This window comes from Nansenia antarctica (genome assembly GCF_963989245.1).
Source record: "Nansenia antarctica genome assembly, chromosome: 13".
Taxonomy (NCBI): domain Eukaryota; kingdom Metazoa; phylum Chordata; class Actinopteri; order Argentiniformes; family Microstomatidae; genus Nansenia; species Nansenia antarctica.
Genome location: NC_137683.1, coordinates 17,641,761 through 17,655,823, shown reverse-complemented (window position 1 = coordinate 17,655,823; position 14,063 = coordinate 17,641,761). Strand labels below are relative to the sequence as shown.

The 14,063-nt window shown below is 51.2% G+C and overlaps 1 protein-coding gene across 1 annotated transcript in view; it reads right to left on the bottom strand.

Moving 5' to 3' along the window:
• scrib (scribble planar cell polarity protein) overlaps positions 1–14,063 on the bottom strand; it is a 35,101-nt gene that overhangs the window by 17,675 nt on the left and 3,363 nt on the right. Inside the window, exons 2-14 of the mRNA XM_080544316.1 lie at positions 11,383–11,472; positions 11,187–11,264; positions 10,640–10,972; positions 8,111–8,191; positions 5,213–5,488; positions 4,170–4,280; positions 3,659–3,835; positions 3,160–3,276; positions 2,778–2,966; positions 2,275–2,394; positions 1,823–1,879; positions 1,387–1,443; positions 973–1,053 (exon numbers count right to left, since the gene is read on the bottom strand). Coding sequence (XP_080400442.1) covers positions 973–1,053; positions 1,387–1,443; positions 1,823–1,879; positions 2,275–2,394; positions 2,778–2,966; positions 3,160–3,276; positions 3,659–3,835; positions 4,170–4,280; positions 5,213–5,488; positions 8,111–8,191; positions 10,640–10,894 — 1,521 coding nt within the window. The 5' untranslated portion in view covers positions 10,895–10,972; positions 11,187–11,264; positions 11,383–11,472. The remainder of the gene's footprint in view (positions 1–972; positions 1,054–1,386; positions 1,444–1,822; positions 1,880–2,274; positions 2,395–2,777; positions 2,967–3,159; positions 3,277–3,658; positions 3,836–4,169; positions 4,281–5,212; positions 5,489–8,110; positions 8,192–10,639; positions 10,973–11,186; positions 11,265–11,382; positions 11,473–14,063) is intronic.

Here is a 14,063-nt window from a genome sequence, read left to right as displayed (position 1 = left end):
GCCTGGTCTGCCACCCCGCCCACTGTGCACACTCCCCTCCAATCCCAGCCTGGCCCCAAGTTTAAAATAACCCCCTGCCTAGGCAGAGGCTGGCCCAGCTGTCGCCCCTCCCCCACCCACCCTCACACCTCACTCCCGCACTCACACCTCTCCCTATCAGCCCAGAGACTGGAGTGCTTCTACTGTACTAGTAGCCATGTTGGAGGTAAAAGGTTAGTTCTCTTGTCTTTCCTTCCTTCCTTCCTTCCAGTCTTGTTCATGTTTCTCCATCTTTGTGTTTATTCTTCTGTTCTTCTCTTGGCATCACCTCTTCAAGTGTGCCTCCATATGGGACGATCCTGAAGCTTGGTACAGTAGATAAACAGTAGATTAAGATCTTGTCACAGCGGTGAATGGGAACGAAGTGACATCGCATTGTAGAGGCAATTCATTCCATGGGTCGATCCTTGGCTAGACAGGGGAGCCAAAGGCACAGGCCAGGAATGTGGGACTCATGGTTATGAACATGGTGGTGGGGGGGGTTCACATTCTCTACCATCCAGAGGCACCTGCTTGGCCCCCAGGTCACGGAGGGTTTTCCCGGGAGATAAACGTGGTGGATTCCAGAGGGGAGTCTATTCCAGGCCCAGGAGACCATGACCAAGATAGTGAGCCGACAAATCCAGACATTTCACATTGCTGGCCAGGGATCACAGGTCCTAACCCAGGGCTGGTAGGAGGGCTTTGTCACACATTAGTCATCAATGAGGAGGTCACGTTACCCTTCAATGAACATCACCCTGAGAAACCTAACGTATGCTTATTCAAAACCTCCGGAGACTTGATTAGAACAGGCAGTTGTTGCTGGTAGAGAGAATTTACCGTTTGAACCCTCTAGTTCCTCGGTGTCTGACCCAGGTTTCAGTGACGACCGTCACCAGACCAGCTAAGACTGTCGTTCAATGGGGCTAGTTGGCATAAAGAGAGCCTTACCCTGTTGACCTTCTGCAGGCTGGTAGTGGGAAGCGCTGCCAGTGTCCTGTAGTCCAGTTTCAGGGGCCCGGTCACAAGGTTCTGAGGAGAGGAAGATGGAAAAGAGATAAGAGTGAGAAAAGCTGGGGGAGACTAAATGCAATACCTGTCATTATTACACATATTTCAGAGAGGTGTGGAGTCTGTTCACAGCCATGAGGACCACATGACTACAGTGGAGCTCCAGGGAATCCAGGCAGCGAAGCCACCGGACAAGACAGAAACAACAAGGCATGAAGACCGTCCCGGTATGATGGTAGAACCCTCCGGAGCTGGACAAGAGCTGAGCTCTGTCCCCCATCCCCCCCCCCTCTGACAGGAAGGTGGTTGGGGCTGAGGGCTGGCCTATTGGTGGGGAGGAGGGGGGGGTCTCACCTCGGTCTCCTCTTCTAACAGGCGAGTAGCCTCCTCACGTTCCACACGCATGCGTTCCTTCACCGAGAAAGGGGGGGAGGGGAGGGGAGGAAAGAAGGGAGGACACCCAGCCACACCATGGATAATGAAGATGAAGGGGTGAAATGAGGATAGAAAAATAAAAATGGTGGGGGGGGGAAAAGACAAGACGACGAGATGGAGGGATGGAGAGGTGATGGAATGGAGTAATGTACCCAAACACGTGATCGGGGGAGGTGTGGGGGGTGGTAGAGAGAGAGAGAGAGAGAGGGTGAAAGAGGGAGAGAAAAAGGATAGAACCCACACATTAGAAAGTGTTCTATTTATTTGCCTTAGTAGCAGAAAAGGCATGCAAGGAGGGTCTATACTGCTGTAGTTTCATCAAGGCAGGAAGTACCTAGACGTCAGGCTCACTCACCACTTTCTCCATCTCCTCCCTCTCCCACTGAGACGTCTCTCTCACCATCTCCACCTCCTGCAGAAAGAGTTTGGGAGAGCAACATCTTCATAACCGTTCACTCACACACACACACACAAACACACATAGAGTCACATTGTGTGGTAGGGCCGGGCGATATGGTTTAAAATCCATATCTCTGTATTTTCGGACATTTGGGTGAGACACGATATAAAGCCTGTATGAGGCTCATGGGTTCACACTTGCACTTCTTATTCAAACAAATGCGTCTGCGTTTTCAGCTTTTTCTGGAGTTTTTCCCTAACCAGGCGTTTACTTCTGCTCCGATTTCACGGTGGAGCAGGGACACGGGACGCTAACTGAACTTTCTCACGATAACGTCTTTTCGTCATCGAGTAAAGAACATAGAGACAGGATAGTTTCATGGCCGTGGCGTGTAGGGCAGCTGGTACCTTCTGGAGGATGTCCATCTCCTCCGGGCTCAGGTCTCTGTCGATGGACGAGATGCTCTCCATGCTGTTCTTGCGGACGATGCCCGCCGCGAACGGGTTGGCGATGATGCCCGGCGACGCCTGAGAGGACAGATGACAGACAGGAGTCACCCCTGGATCTGACGCCCACAGCGCCAACATGAACCAGATGGCATAGGGATTCAACATTTCTCAATTCAGGCGGTAGCCTAGAGGTTAGAGAGGCCGGCCGGCTAGCAACTGGAAGGTCACTGGTTTCGAACCCCGCCTCGGGAGGGAGCTGCATGTAAGCTGGTGACTGAAGGGTTGCTGGCATCATATCTAAAGGTGCCTACCACCACCGTTGTGCTCTTGAGCAAGGCACTTAACCACTGACTATGGCTGACCCTGTGCCTAGAGCGAAAAATACATTCAATACAAAAAGGTTGAATCTAATCTAATCTAATCTACGGTAATCTTCAATCAAACAGAAGCAGACGTCTCACCTCCACCGCGGCGGCGTTGCGGGGGTCGAAGCCGTCACAAATGAGCATGACCAGGGTGTCTCCCACGGCCCGCAGCACGCGCACCGCCTCCGTGTGGGTCATACCCAGCAGGCTGTGGTTGCTCACCTCCAGGATGCGCATGCCCACCAGCAGACGGCCGTCCCTCGCCGCTGCACCGGTGGAACTCACCTACAGGGGGCGACACACACACACACACACCACACACACCACACACACACCACAGGGATGAGAGGAGTGGATCAACAGACAGATGGACAGACAAACAGACAGTATAATGGTTTAGACGTCTGTTGCCTGAAGTGAGGAACATGCAGAGCTGCAGAGGCTGTGTGGAGGAGACTGGGACAGACTGGGACGGTACCTTGGATATAAATATTCCCTCATCGGTGGCATCAAAGGGGTTTCCCGCGTGGCCCTTGGCTCCTCCACGGATGCTGATGCCCAGCTTCTCACCAGGCTGCTTCTGGATGACTATCTCCTGCACAGACACACACACAGATCATTAGGTATTTATGTTTAAGTGTGTGTGTGTGTGTGTGTGTATAGGTGTATGAGGAAAGGAAAGGCTGTGTGTATGTGTGTGTGTACGTGTGTGTGTGTGTGTGTGTGTGTGTGTGTGTACAAGTGTATGAGAGGAAAGGAAAGGCTGTATATGTGTCTGTGTGTGTGTGTGTGTATGTTCAGGTGTATGAGAGGAAAGGAAAGGCTGTGTGTGTGTGTGTGTGTGTGTGTGTGTGTGTGTGTGTGTGTGTGTACAGGTGTATGAGAGGAAAGCAAAGGCTGGGGGTGTGTTGTGTGTTCGTCGTGTATGAGGGGACAGAGAATAGACACGGGCAGTGTGTGTGTGTGTGTGAGGTCACCTGCATCCCAGGCGGTGAGGGGTCCCTGCGCACCAGCATGCGTATCTCCTGTTTGTTGGAGAGCAGGGCGCGGACCGCCTCCTGGTGGGTGGCGTGGCGCAGGTCGATGGTGTTCACCTCCAGGATACGGTCTCCCACCCGCAGGCCGCTCTGGCACGCCAGGCCGTTGGGGATCACCTAACACAGGCAGACACGGAGAGTGAGTGGCGGCCTAGCGGATGGTGAGTTGGACTGGGTGATCAAAAGGTCATGAGTTCATATCCCACCTGGCAACACCACCGGTAGTGTGCCCTTGAGTAAGGCACTTAGCCCCTCAGTTACTCCAGGGAGACTATCCCTGGAATCTCTAATTGTCGCTTTGGAGAAAAACGTCTGCTAAACGGTTGTAATGTAACGAGACGCAAAACTACATAACAGGAATGTAGAAAAGGTGAGAGAGAGAGAGAGAGAAGGGATAGACAGACAGACAGACAGAGAGGCAACCTCAGACGAAGCATTCGCATAGTCGTACCTTAGAGATGAACACCCCTGGTTCGCTGATGCCAAACGGGTGACTGGCGTGGTCGCTGCCCCCTACGATGCTCAGTCCCAGAGGGCCGCCCGCCTTCACCAGCATCACTTCCTGTTAGAGGAGGGAGTGGGAGGGATGGAAGTCGCTGGGTTAGATTATGAGCCGTTTTTCTCAAAATGTTGGAAAACACGATTCGTCAAGTCCTCTCCTCCGTCCTCCACTAGGTGACTACTGGCCCGGGACAGGAAGGGGGTAAGGGGGTGTCAACATGCAGTTTCTGGGGGTCTAAATGGGATTCAGGAAAATTATCGTAGACAAGAGTAGACGCTACAAAAACACACATGACATAGTCCAACAGGGGCGTGGGGGGGACATACTGTATCATCCACGGATCTACTGAACCAGTAACACACAGACATAAACACTCATGAGCCTTAGGTCTCAGTCAGTGGGGCACACTCTGGGTAGACTCTCCGAGAGTGTGAACAACACTGAATTAACACTATATCCCAACTCTATGTCACTACCACCCTAGCGGAACACCACTTCAGACAAAGCCTTCATTACCGTGCACCATCTCCTCTGGAGCTGGGGGGAGCGTTTGAGATGAAATGCCAAACGAAAAGAGACATTACTTTACAAACTAGAGGAACAGTATCAAGGGGTATCGTCGTCAACTATCGACCCCCTTACCCCCCATCCCACACAATAGTATGTAAACATTCTTAACATTAAGAATGTTGATATGCTGATTCGCAACCTGCACACCTTTTTAGCACAAGTATTTTCTTTACATTAACAATGTTGATATGCTGACTCCCATTCCGCTGCTATCACCTATTCTGTTATTGACGCTCTGACGCTATTGTCTATACAGCTATTGTTGATTGTTGTCTATATCCTGCTTATTCTATTATTGATTTTGTGTTTCTACTGTATCCAAGAATTGTACACCTTGCATCCGTACATGGATGTAATAAAAGTAATCCTGATTCAGATTGTAAAAGCAGTTCTTAGTCCAGTCCCACTGCTGTCCCTCTCACCTCGATGGGGTACTCGTCCTCCAGCGGCTGGCTCAGGTGGTTCCCGTGGGGGGAGAGGGCCTCGTCGGTGGGGTCCTCCTGGTCGGGGGAGTCGGAGGGCTCCGGGGGCGGCGGGGAGTGGGCGCGGGCGCGGGACAGGCCTGGAGAGCCCCCCGCGGGCCCCGGGCCCGGCTCGGCCTGGTCCCGCTCCACCAGGAGGGCGATGGTGGGGGAGGTGCCGGTAAGCAGCGCTACTGCCTGGTCATGTCTGGCCTCTGTCATGTCTACACCATTGATCTGGACAGTAAAGACGGGACGGACACTGAGAAGCCTCACCCTGAATGTGTGGGGGGAACCAGGGCGGGCGGCAGCAGCACAGGAGCATGCTGGGTAACTAAGGGGCCAAGAGCATGACTGTGTCGTGGCTGTACCTGGCTATACATGTTCCTGCTTCCAGAAAAGCTGTTCAGCTACCTTAACTATACATAGCTGCTGCTAGCTATCTCCTGTATAAACCTCTAACTACAGTACATGCCATACTGTACCCAGCAATTATCACATCATGTTGTCTGGTACTTGTACTCTGCAATGACAATGAAGTTGAATCTAATCTAATCTTAACGGTTGTTAATCCTTATCGCTCTGTAGGAAGTGTTATTGAACAAAGCTGCATCTCAAATACATCCAGCAGCGCATCTCATCTCACTAGACCACGTTCATTGTAAATGTTGTTTAAAACACATGTATGGTGGTGGTGACAGCACCAAAGTGAGTGTAACTGTGAATGTGTGTTGTTGACAAAGAGAGAGAGAGAGAGAGAGAGAGAGAGAGAGAGAGAGAGAGAGAGAGAGAGAGAGAGAGAGAGAGAGCGAGAGAGAGAGACCCAGCACCCATACAGATGGAGGGAAACAGGCAGAGAGGGAAAGGTCAAAGGAGAGAGCGGAGGGTTGTCATAGGTGTGGCAAGCTAGCAAGGAGCTCCTATGGGAGCTAGGGCAAGCCGTTCTATACAGCAACACGTCCTCATGGACATCTCTACTCACAGCCTTCTGTGTCCGTTCAACAGGCTGGGAGTTGAAGGTGTCAGGTGTGTTAGGTGTTAGGTGTGTTAGGTGTTAGGGTTCAGCATTCACAGCATCTGTTTTGCCTTTGCTCACTTAAAACTCAGGAGGCAGCGTCAAGGGATCAGCCGAAGACAGGGTGGTCTTAAGGCAGCAAAGCCAAGCCAGAGACTGAGAGTCTAAAATAGTTGTCTTTTAAGAAATGATCTTGTCTTTACGTTGTGGAATTATTGGCAATCTGCAGAGTGTATTTTGGAGTTTGGACACCTTTTTTGGATTGCGGTTCAAATGTCGCTAAAAAGGTCCTGATTTTTTCTCGGTAGCAGTGAATGGACGAACGGAGGAATGACTGGATTGGTCCTCTGGTTCGAGTGACAAACAGAAGCCAGCACTGACCATACAGTACCGGCTCTTACCATTGGCTGATATGCTACTGCAGCTGCCGCTATGGTAATACATGCGGTTACCATGTCAGCGGGCCCAGGGGCTCCGCCCACACCCCCCCCCCCCCCCCCCCGACACCACATCCACCACCGAGCAGGCAAGGAGACGCATTATGCATTAGTGGCCATGCAGAGAGAGAGAGAGAGAGAGAGAGAGAGAGAGAGAGAGAGAGAGAGAGAGAAAGAGAGAGAGAGAGAAAGAGAGAGCGAGAGCAAGAGTAAGATCACGAGAGAGATACAGAGAATGCAAGAGCAAAAAAGGGAGGGAGCGAGATAAAAGGAGAGGGAAAGCGGTGGCAGAGGGAGGGAGGAAAAGAAAGAACACTGGGTTCACACAGAGAGAGAGAGAGAGAGCAGAGAGGAACATCATCATTCAGGAAGCCGTTCTATGACCCCTCGCACAGAGAGGAGAGGGAGAGGGGTTTGAGGAAGAGAGAGAGAGAGAGAGAGACGGTTATGATTCAGAGAACGGAGCAAGAGTTACAAGACAGGAGTGGCTGTAGAGAGGACAGGCGGGCAGTTACACACTGCACACAATATGAGGGGTTAAACAAACGCAACTGGATTTACAATCTCATGACAATGAAGTTAAGGAGCGGTGGAGCGACCACACCAGGGCCCTCGCGCTGCAAACCTACACACACCATGGATATGGGCATGAAGACACAGGCGCATAGGAGGCCTCACATTGGCAGCAAGCAAGGCAGGAGAAGCGGAGAATGAAGCGGAGAATGATTACCACAGTGAAGAGACATGCAGAAGCTTCAGAGCAGTGTCCCCCACACATATCAGCTTAGGTGACGTTAGTCTTTTTCCCCAGAGGGTAGAAGAGATGAGCTGGCAACAGCACAGGGACGAACAGCAGCCCATTCTCTCCAGCGGGTTTAAAGGTTGGTTTGACAGTTGTCTGTTTTTTTTTTTTTTTTTACAGTTGATGGTTTGTTTGTTTTGGGGAGTAAATGTGTGGTAGGCAACCATAGGCAACCATACTCTAGTTGGATGAGGTCACCACGTTTAACAGGTCTCTGCTTGGTGTGTTTGGCATGATGTCACAAACCCAACCCAAGGTAGTGCAGTTTATCTTTGACTTTGGACGGGGATTATTCTTTGCTGTGGTGAAGTGATCCTACGACACTTACTGCACAGCAGAGAAACAATGGAAGACAGGAGGGAGAAAGAGAGAGAGAGAGAATGACAGAGAGAGAGAGAGAGGGAGAGAGATTCATCTTGGGCACTTTGTTGGGCCCATCAAAATGTTGTCACCTGAAAAAGTGAAGGGTACACTAGTGGTGTAGACATTTTGACTTTGTCTAGATGGAAGCTGAGCAGGGCAAGCGTGAAAGAGACAGGAGGAGGAGAGATGTGAGAAGACCTTTGGGGCTCAGATGGCTGTGTGGAGGGAGGTGTCCTACTCACTGTGATGACCCTGTCTCCTACGCGCAGGGTACTGTCTCTGTGGGCCGCCCCCCCCTCAGCGATCCTGGAGATGTAGATACCCTGGAGGAGGAGGACACACGGTTACACAGCTCTCATCAAAACACACACACACACACACACACACATGCACGAACGCACGCATGTACACACACAATAATGATGTACACGCACAGCTACCGGAAATACCCTGTCACCAGAGTACATTTAAACGACTTTCAAGACTAAATGAGACAGATAAACGTGGAGGACGACACAGAGCTCTGCACCCATCCACCCAGGCGGGCGGCCAGGCTGGTGCAACAGGCTGCAACACTACCAGAGGGTCAACCAGGGACGTCCCGTAACCATGACCTCACGCAGACGGACTAAACATAGCACTGTCACGCTTCACAGTGGGACTGAATTGGCGCAACGCAGGGAAACGCAGGGACGTCGTACGTGTAGGTGAGTTTCGTTGAGTCGGCGAAAACAGCAGCCTGAGTACGGTCCCTTCTCTCACCTCCGTTACCTCCAGACAGACGAACCATCTCAGCATTTGACTACATACAACCGTGAGGCCATGACAGAAGGTCAAAGGAGTGGCGCTGACCCGGAGCTAAAAGGGAACCAACACCCTGTGCCCTCCTGTCCCTTTGACCCCAGGAGACAATCACATGAACATACCAGCGACAACCCTTTGACCCCAGGAGACAATCACATGACCTGCAAGGAATCAATCAAAACAACTCCCTCGGTATTTGAGTTTCCGGGATGCCACTTACGCAACGTTATTTATGGAAACTAGCAGGCAGGCAGGCACAGAGTGTATCATTGTCTGCCCTCCACAATTCAACAACTAACCAGGCATAGCTTTTGTAAAATGTGTAAAAGGCTTAACACTTACAGACTTCTCTATGCAGTGAGATGTGTGTCCGCTGTTCTCCATGGACTCCCTGAGCTGTGTGTGTGACGTGTGTGTGTGTGTGTGCGTGTGTGTGTGTTTGAGAGCGGTATTGCACAGCACAGGACAATGCAGTGGCCCAAATATGCGTCCCCCACACACACACACACACACACACACACACACACACACCGTTCCAGACCTATCGGGTGTCTGGGTTTGCTATTCATATCTCTGTCTCCTTGGTGACGGCTGTAAACGCCAGGCCTGAGTAAAGTGCTGGAGTCAGAATGATGGAGGGAGATGAGGGAGAGGCTGACGTGCACGAGACACTTAGCTCTCTAAGCAATTAGCTACCCCCCCCCCCCCTCCACTGCTCACTGTATCACTGTTAAAACATCAGCCCGTTCACTACACTCTTCCACCTCTGCTGGCTCCACCTCCTCTACGCCGATGCGGCAGTCTCGCTACCCAATCACGTCTCTTCACTATACTGGCTCCCCATTGGTGGAACGAGCTTCCCACTGCTGTCAGGACTGCAGAATCACTCCCCATCTTATGCCGTCGACTGAAGACCCATCTCTTCAGGCTACACCTTAACTGTCCCTCCTGAGACATCTACTTACCCTCTATCCCCTGTACAATTTCTCCAGTGTCATCATTTAGATTCAATTAAATTTAAATAAAAGACAAATGAAAAATGAGTGGGGTTGCCCCACTCTGAAAAATAAATAAATAAATAAGACTTTGACCGTCCCTCACTGACTCTGTGGCCGAAACCCTCATACATGCCATTATCACCTCCTGCCTGGATTACTGCAACAGAGTTCTGTTCGGGGTTCCCAGCAAAGCCCTGGACAGGCTCCAGTATGTGCAGAACTCAGCTGCCAGGGTTCTCACACACACCAAGCCCTGGCAGCACATCACCCCCACCCTCATTCACCTCCACTGGCTTCCAGTCAAGTTCCGCATCATATATAAAATCCTTCTGCTCACTTACAAATCCCTCCATGCCTGCGCCCTCCAGTACCTAACTGACCTCCTCTCCCAACATACCCCTTCCCGGAACCTGCGGTCCTCTGACATGGGCCTGCTGTCCACCCCCCGCACCAACCTACGGACCTTTGGGGACAGAGCCTTCAGCATGGCTGCACCTACTCTCTGGAACTTTCTCCCCATATCCGTGATCCGCAATGCCCCCACCCTGGACTCCTTCAAATCAGCCCTCAAAACCAATCTGTTCACCAAGGCCTTTGGCCCCTAGTCACTGTTTGTCTGTCTGACCATTTCCTGTAGAATTGTAAAGCGTCCTTGGGTTTTATGAAAGGCGCTATAGAAATCCAAGTTAGTATTAAGCCCATCTGGCACCGTGACGCACTCAAGGTGTTTCACCAAGATGAAGTGTCCGTCACACAGGATGGAAAAGAGGCCCAACACTTCACCTGGTGACTTGGTCATGTCTGCTGGAGCTACACACACACACACACACACACACACAGGGCTGACAGGGGGGAGACGACTGGGAACCACTAAAGTTGAGTGGTATACACTCAATACATTGGCACATCTGTGGCATGCTACAGTGAGGTGTGTGTGTGTGTGTGTATCAGATGGAGCGAGTCTCTCACCATGTCCCCGGTGCGGAAGGGTGTGGAGCCCTTGCCCCCGGCGATGCTGAAGCCCAGGCCCTTGTCGTTGCGGACCAGGCAGGCGTTGAGGCGGTGGCGGGGGCCGCCGGGGGCGGAGGAGGGGGAGGCCGCCTCCATGCAGAAGGGCAGGCCGCTGCTGCGCCTCTCCCGGGGGAAGTAGTCGTCCTCGGGCCGCAGCGGCGTGGTGGTGATGGCGTTCTCCGGCTCCACCATGCGCTCCCGCAGCACCGACATGGAGACGGACACGCCCGAGCTGCGCAGGGCCTCCACCGCCGTGTGGTGCTCCGCCCCCTGGAGGGCCACGCTGTTCACCTGAGGGAGGGAGGGAGAGGAAGAGAGAGAAAGAGAGAGGGAGGGAGGGAGAGAGAGAGAGAGAGCGAGGAGCGAGAATTGTCAGTCTTCACCTCTCTGCAGCTATAACGTCTGAATGTTACATGAGCATAAAGTCCTTGCAGACAGAAGTAGAATAAGGGCAAATAGGGGCACACAGACACAGACACACACACAGACACACACACAGCTTTACCTCTAGGAGTTTGTCTCCCACTTTGACCCCGGCTCTGGCTGCAGGGCCCTCCTCTGACACCCTGGATATGAAGATGCCCTACAGGAGAACACAGAGACACTAGTACACACTATATACATACAATACAGTAAGGTACTACATGAGTCACACCACTGCACTAAATCTGTTTATTATGCCAGTATCCACTGGCCCTTACCTCATCGTCCCCCTTGTAGGGTGTGGAGCCCTTCCCCCCGGCGATGCTGATGCCTAGGCCCCCTGTCTGCCGTAGGATAGTCAGGGTGTGCTGCAAACGGAGGAGAGGGGGTCAGCGCAGCAGGCCCAGACGCCCCATACAACACCCCTGACCTCGGGCAGGCCCGGGGGGGGAAGGAGGGCCCACCACACTGCACTCACTCACTCTCCAGAGAGAGGAGGTTCAAATCAACTACTCACTCTCCAGAGAGAGGAGGTTCAAATCAACTACTCACTCTGCAAGAGAGAGGAGGTTTAAATCAACTACCTACTCGTTTGGGGGAATATGAGAATTTATTGAAAGGTGTCTGCATTTCACAATATGAGGATAGGATTTTAATTGGAGGACACTGTTAGCTAAGACTTCAGAGAGCCTGGTGGAGTGGGTGAACCCCCCTCTCCCCTGGAACAGATGGCAACGTCTTGGGAGAACAGCATGGAGACAGACAGACAGACAGACAGACAGACAGGCTACTCTGGTCTCAGGGCTAAGCTCAACTCAGGCATAAGTTAGATGGGAAGACTAATAATTAGTGGCGGTCATTTTTGGAAAAGACATGAAAGTGAAAGCAGTAGCAAACACAGATGTGCTGAAGAGCCTTTTTTTTTCTCGTAGCGTTGAACGAATTTCCATCCATCCCTTACGACTCAGTAGATTGACGTTAGCCCGTAGACACACAGTCGTGACACAACTTGACAAACACATCTTGGTCTTGAGGAGACTAATTGAACAAACATAAACACTGAGATGTGTGTGTGTGTGTCTGGGGGAGGGTGGGGGGGGGGGCTTTAACATACCAGCCACAACACTGTCATGGAACAGGAGAGACGCTAACACATCATAACAAGTCAGACTGGATGTGGGAATGCTTTCTGAGCAAGCCATGCAGAGTGGAGGTGAGTGGGGGATGAGGGTGAAGGATGAGTGGGAGTGAGAGAGAAGAGGAAATGAGAGGCAGAGAGAGAGAGAGAGAGAGAGAGAGAGAGAGTGCTGTGTTCTGTGGTTTGGGGGGGCAGTGGAGGAGGTCTCCATTTGTTGTGCTGTGGGAAAGGTTCCGTTCTGTCGCAAGATTTGTCGCAAACCCGTCTCCGTGACGATGCGCTCATGCAACCGTGGGCGGAGCAAAATGCACAGTATGCACATTCAGAATCAACCAATGGGAAAGCATCCTCAACAGAAATGCATCAGACCAGTTGCAGAGGGTACAGTACTTAGCCAGCCTTCTAGCACGGCCACATAGGAACACCATTGTGAAGGGCCATTTATCTTCTGAGGTAATTACACCGAATATCGTTAAGTAATATTGTGAGAAAAAAAACATAGGTCCTAGTTATAGCCTAATCATAAGCTAAGAGTATTTTGACTCATGTATGTGTTTCTACTGTAAATTGGCTGAACATATTTAATTAATGTTGATAATACACAGTATCAATAATGTGTGGTTGTAAAAAAATAGCTATTAAATAATCAAAGCTAACTATTTATTTGAAGTTTAATCAATCTTTATCGCAATAAATGGCCAAAATAGAAATGAGCAGCCTGTCATCGATCAATCCATTGTGCTAGGGGAATAGATTTAATATAATATATATTATTATTATATATATAATTTAATATGCTTAGTCATGGTACATAAGCTATTCAGCAGCACAGACCATTCATCCAAGTCCTTACCCTCTGGAATGAAATGACCGAAGAACACGTGCGTTCCTTTGACATGTGTTGAGTGATTTATCAGGGTGTGGGTTGGACGGTGGGAAGAGTTGGGTTCCAGGTATCCTTCAAGGATGAGTGTGTGTTCAAACTTCTGGTTGACAGTCAACCATGCATCCACACGAGTTCAATGACACCGTTAAGTATAAAGGTAAGTGAGTGAGAGCCTAAAGTGTATATGCAGAGGAACCGTGTGTGTGAGCTGAGAGTCATGTGGTTCTAGATGTGGTACACCTGGTTGGTGGTGGTAGAACCAAGGTACACCTGGTGGTTGGTGGTAGTAGAACCAAGGTACACCTGGTGGTTGGTGGTAGTAGAACCAAGGTACACCTGGTGGTTGGTGGTAGTAGAACCAAGGTACACCTGGTGGTTGGTGGTAGTAGAACCAAGGTACACCTGGTGGTTGGTGGTGGTAGAACCAATCCTCTCTGGCGCTGCCACGTACGCTGAACAGACCCTGACAGAGGACGCTGCTGCAACATCCCTCTAACCCCTACAGACAGCAGCACAACCAACCCCATTCACTCCAGGGCCACACAGCCTGAACATGGGGGGGAGGGGGTGGGGGGGGGCGAAGAGGAGGAGAAGAGAGAGAGAGAGAAGAAGGGGGGAGGAGGAAGAGGAGGAAGAGGACAAGCCGTAGCGTGGTAAAAACCTGTGGATGGGGCAGGACGACATCTGAAGTGTAAAAGACGTTGTTCTAAATCGCCGTCATCCCCTGAACCCCCTATATCACAATACTGATTCGAATTCCTAAAAAACCCTTTGATGCTAGTCTTACGATCATAAACATTATTCGAGTCTGTAGCCGTCTATTGTCTATGAACCAAAGCAGTTGTCGTCTCCCCTACAAGGTTGTACCACGCTGGCTGTCCCATGGGTGAGTCGTGGAGAGCGTTCCCCTGGCGATTGGCTTGGATTAATCATGG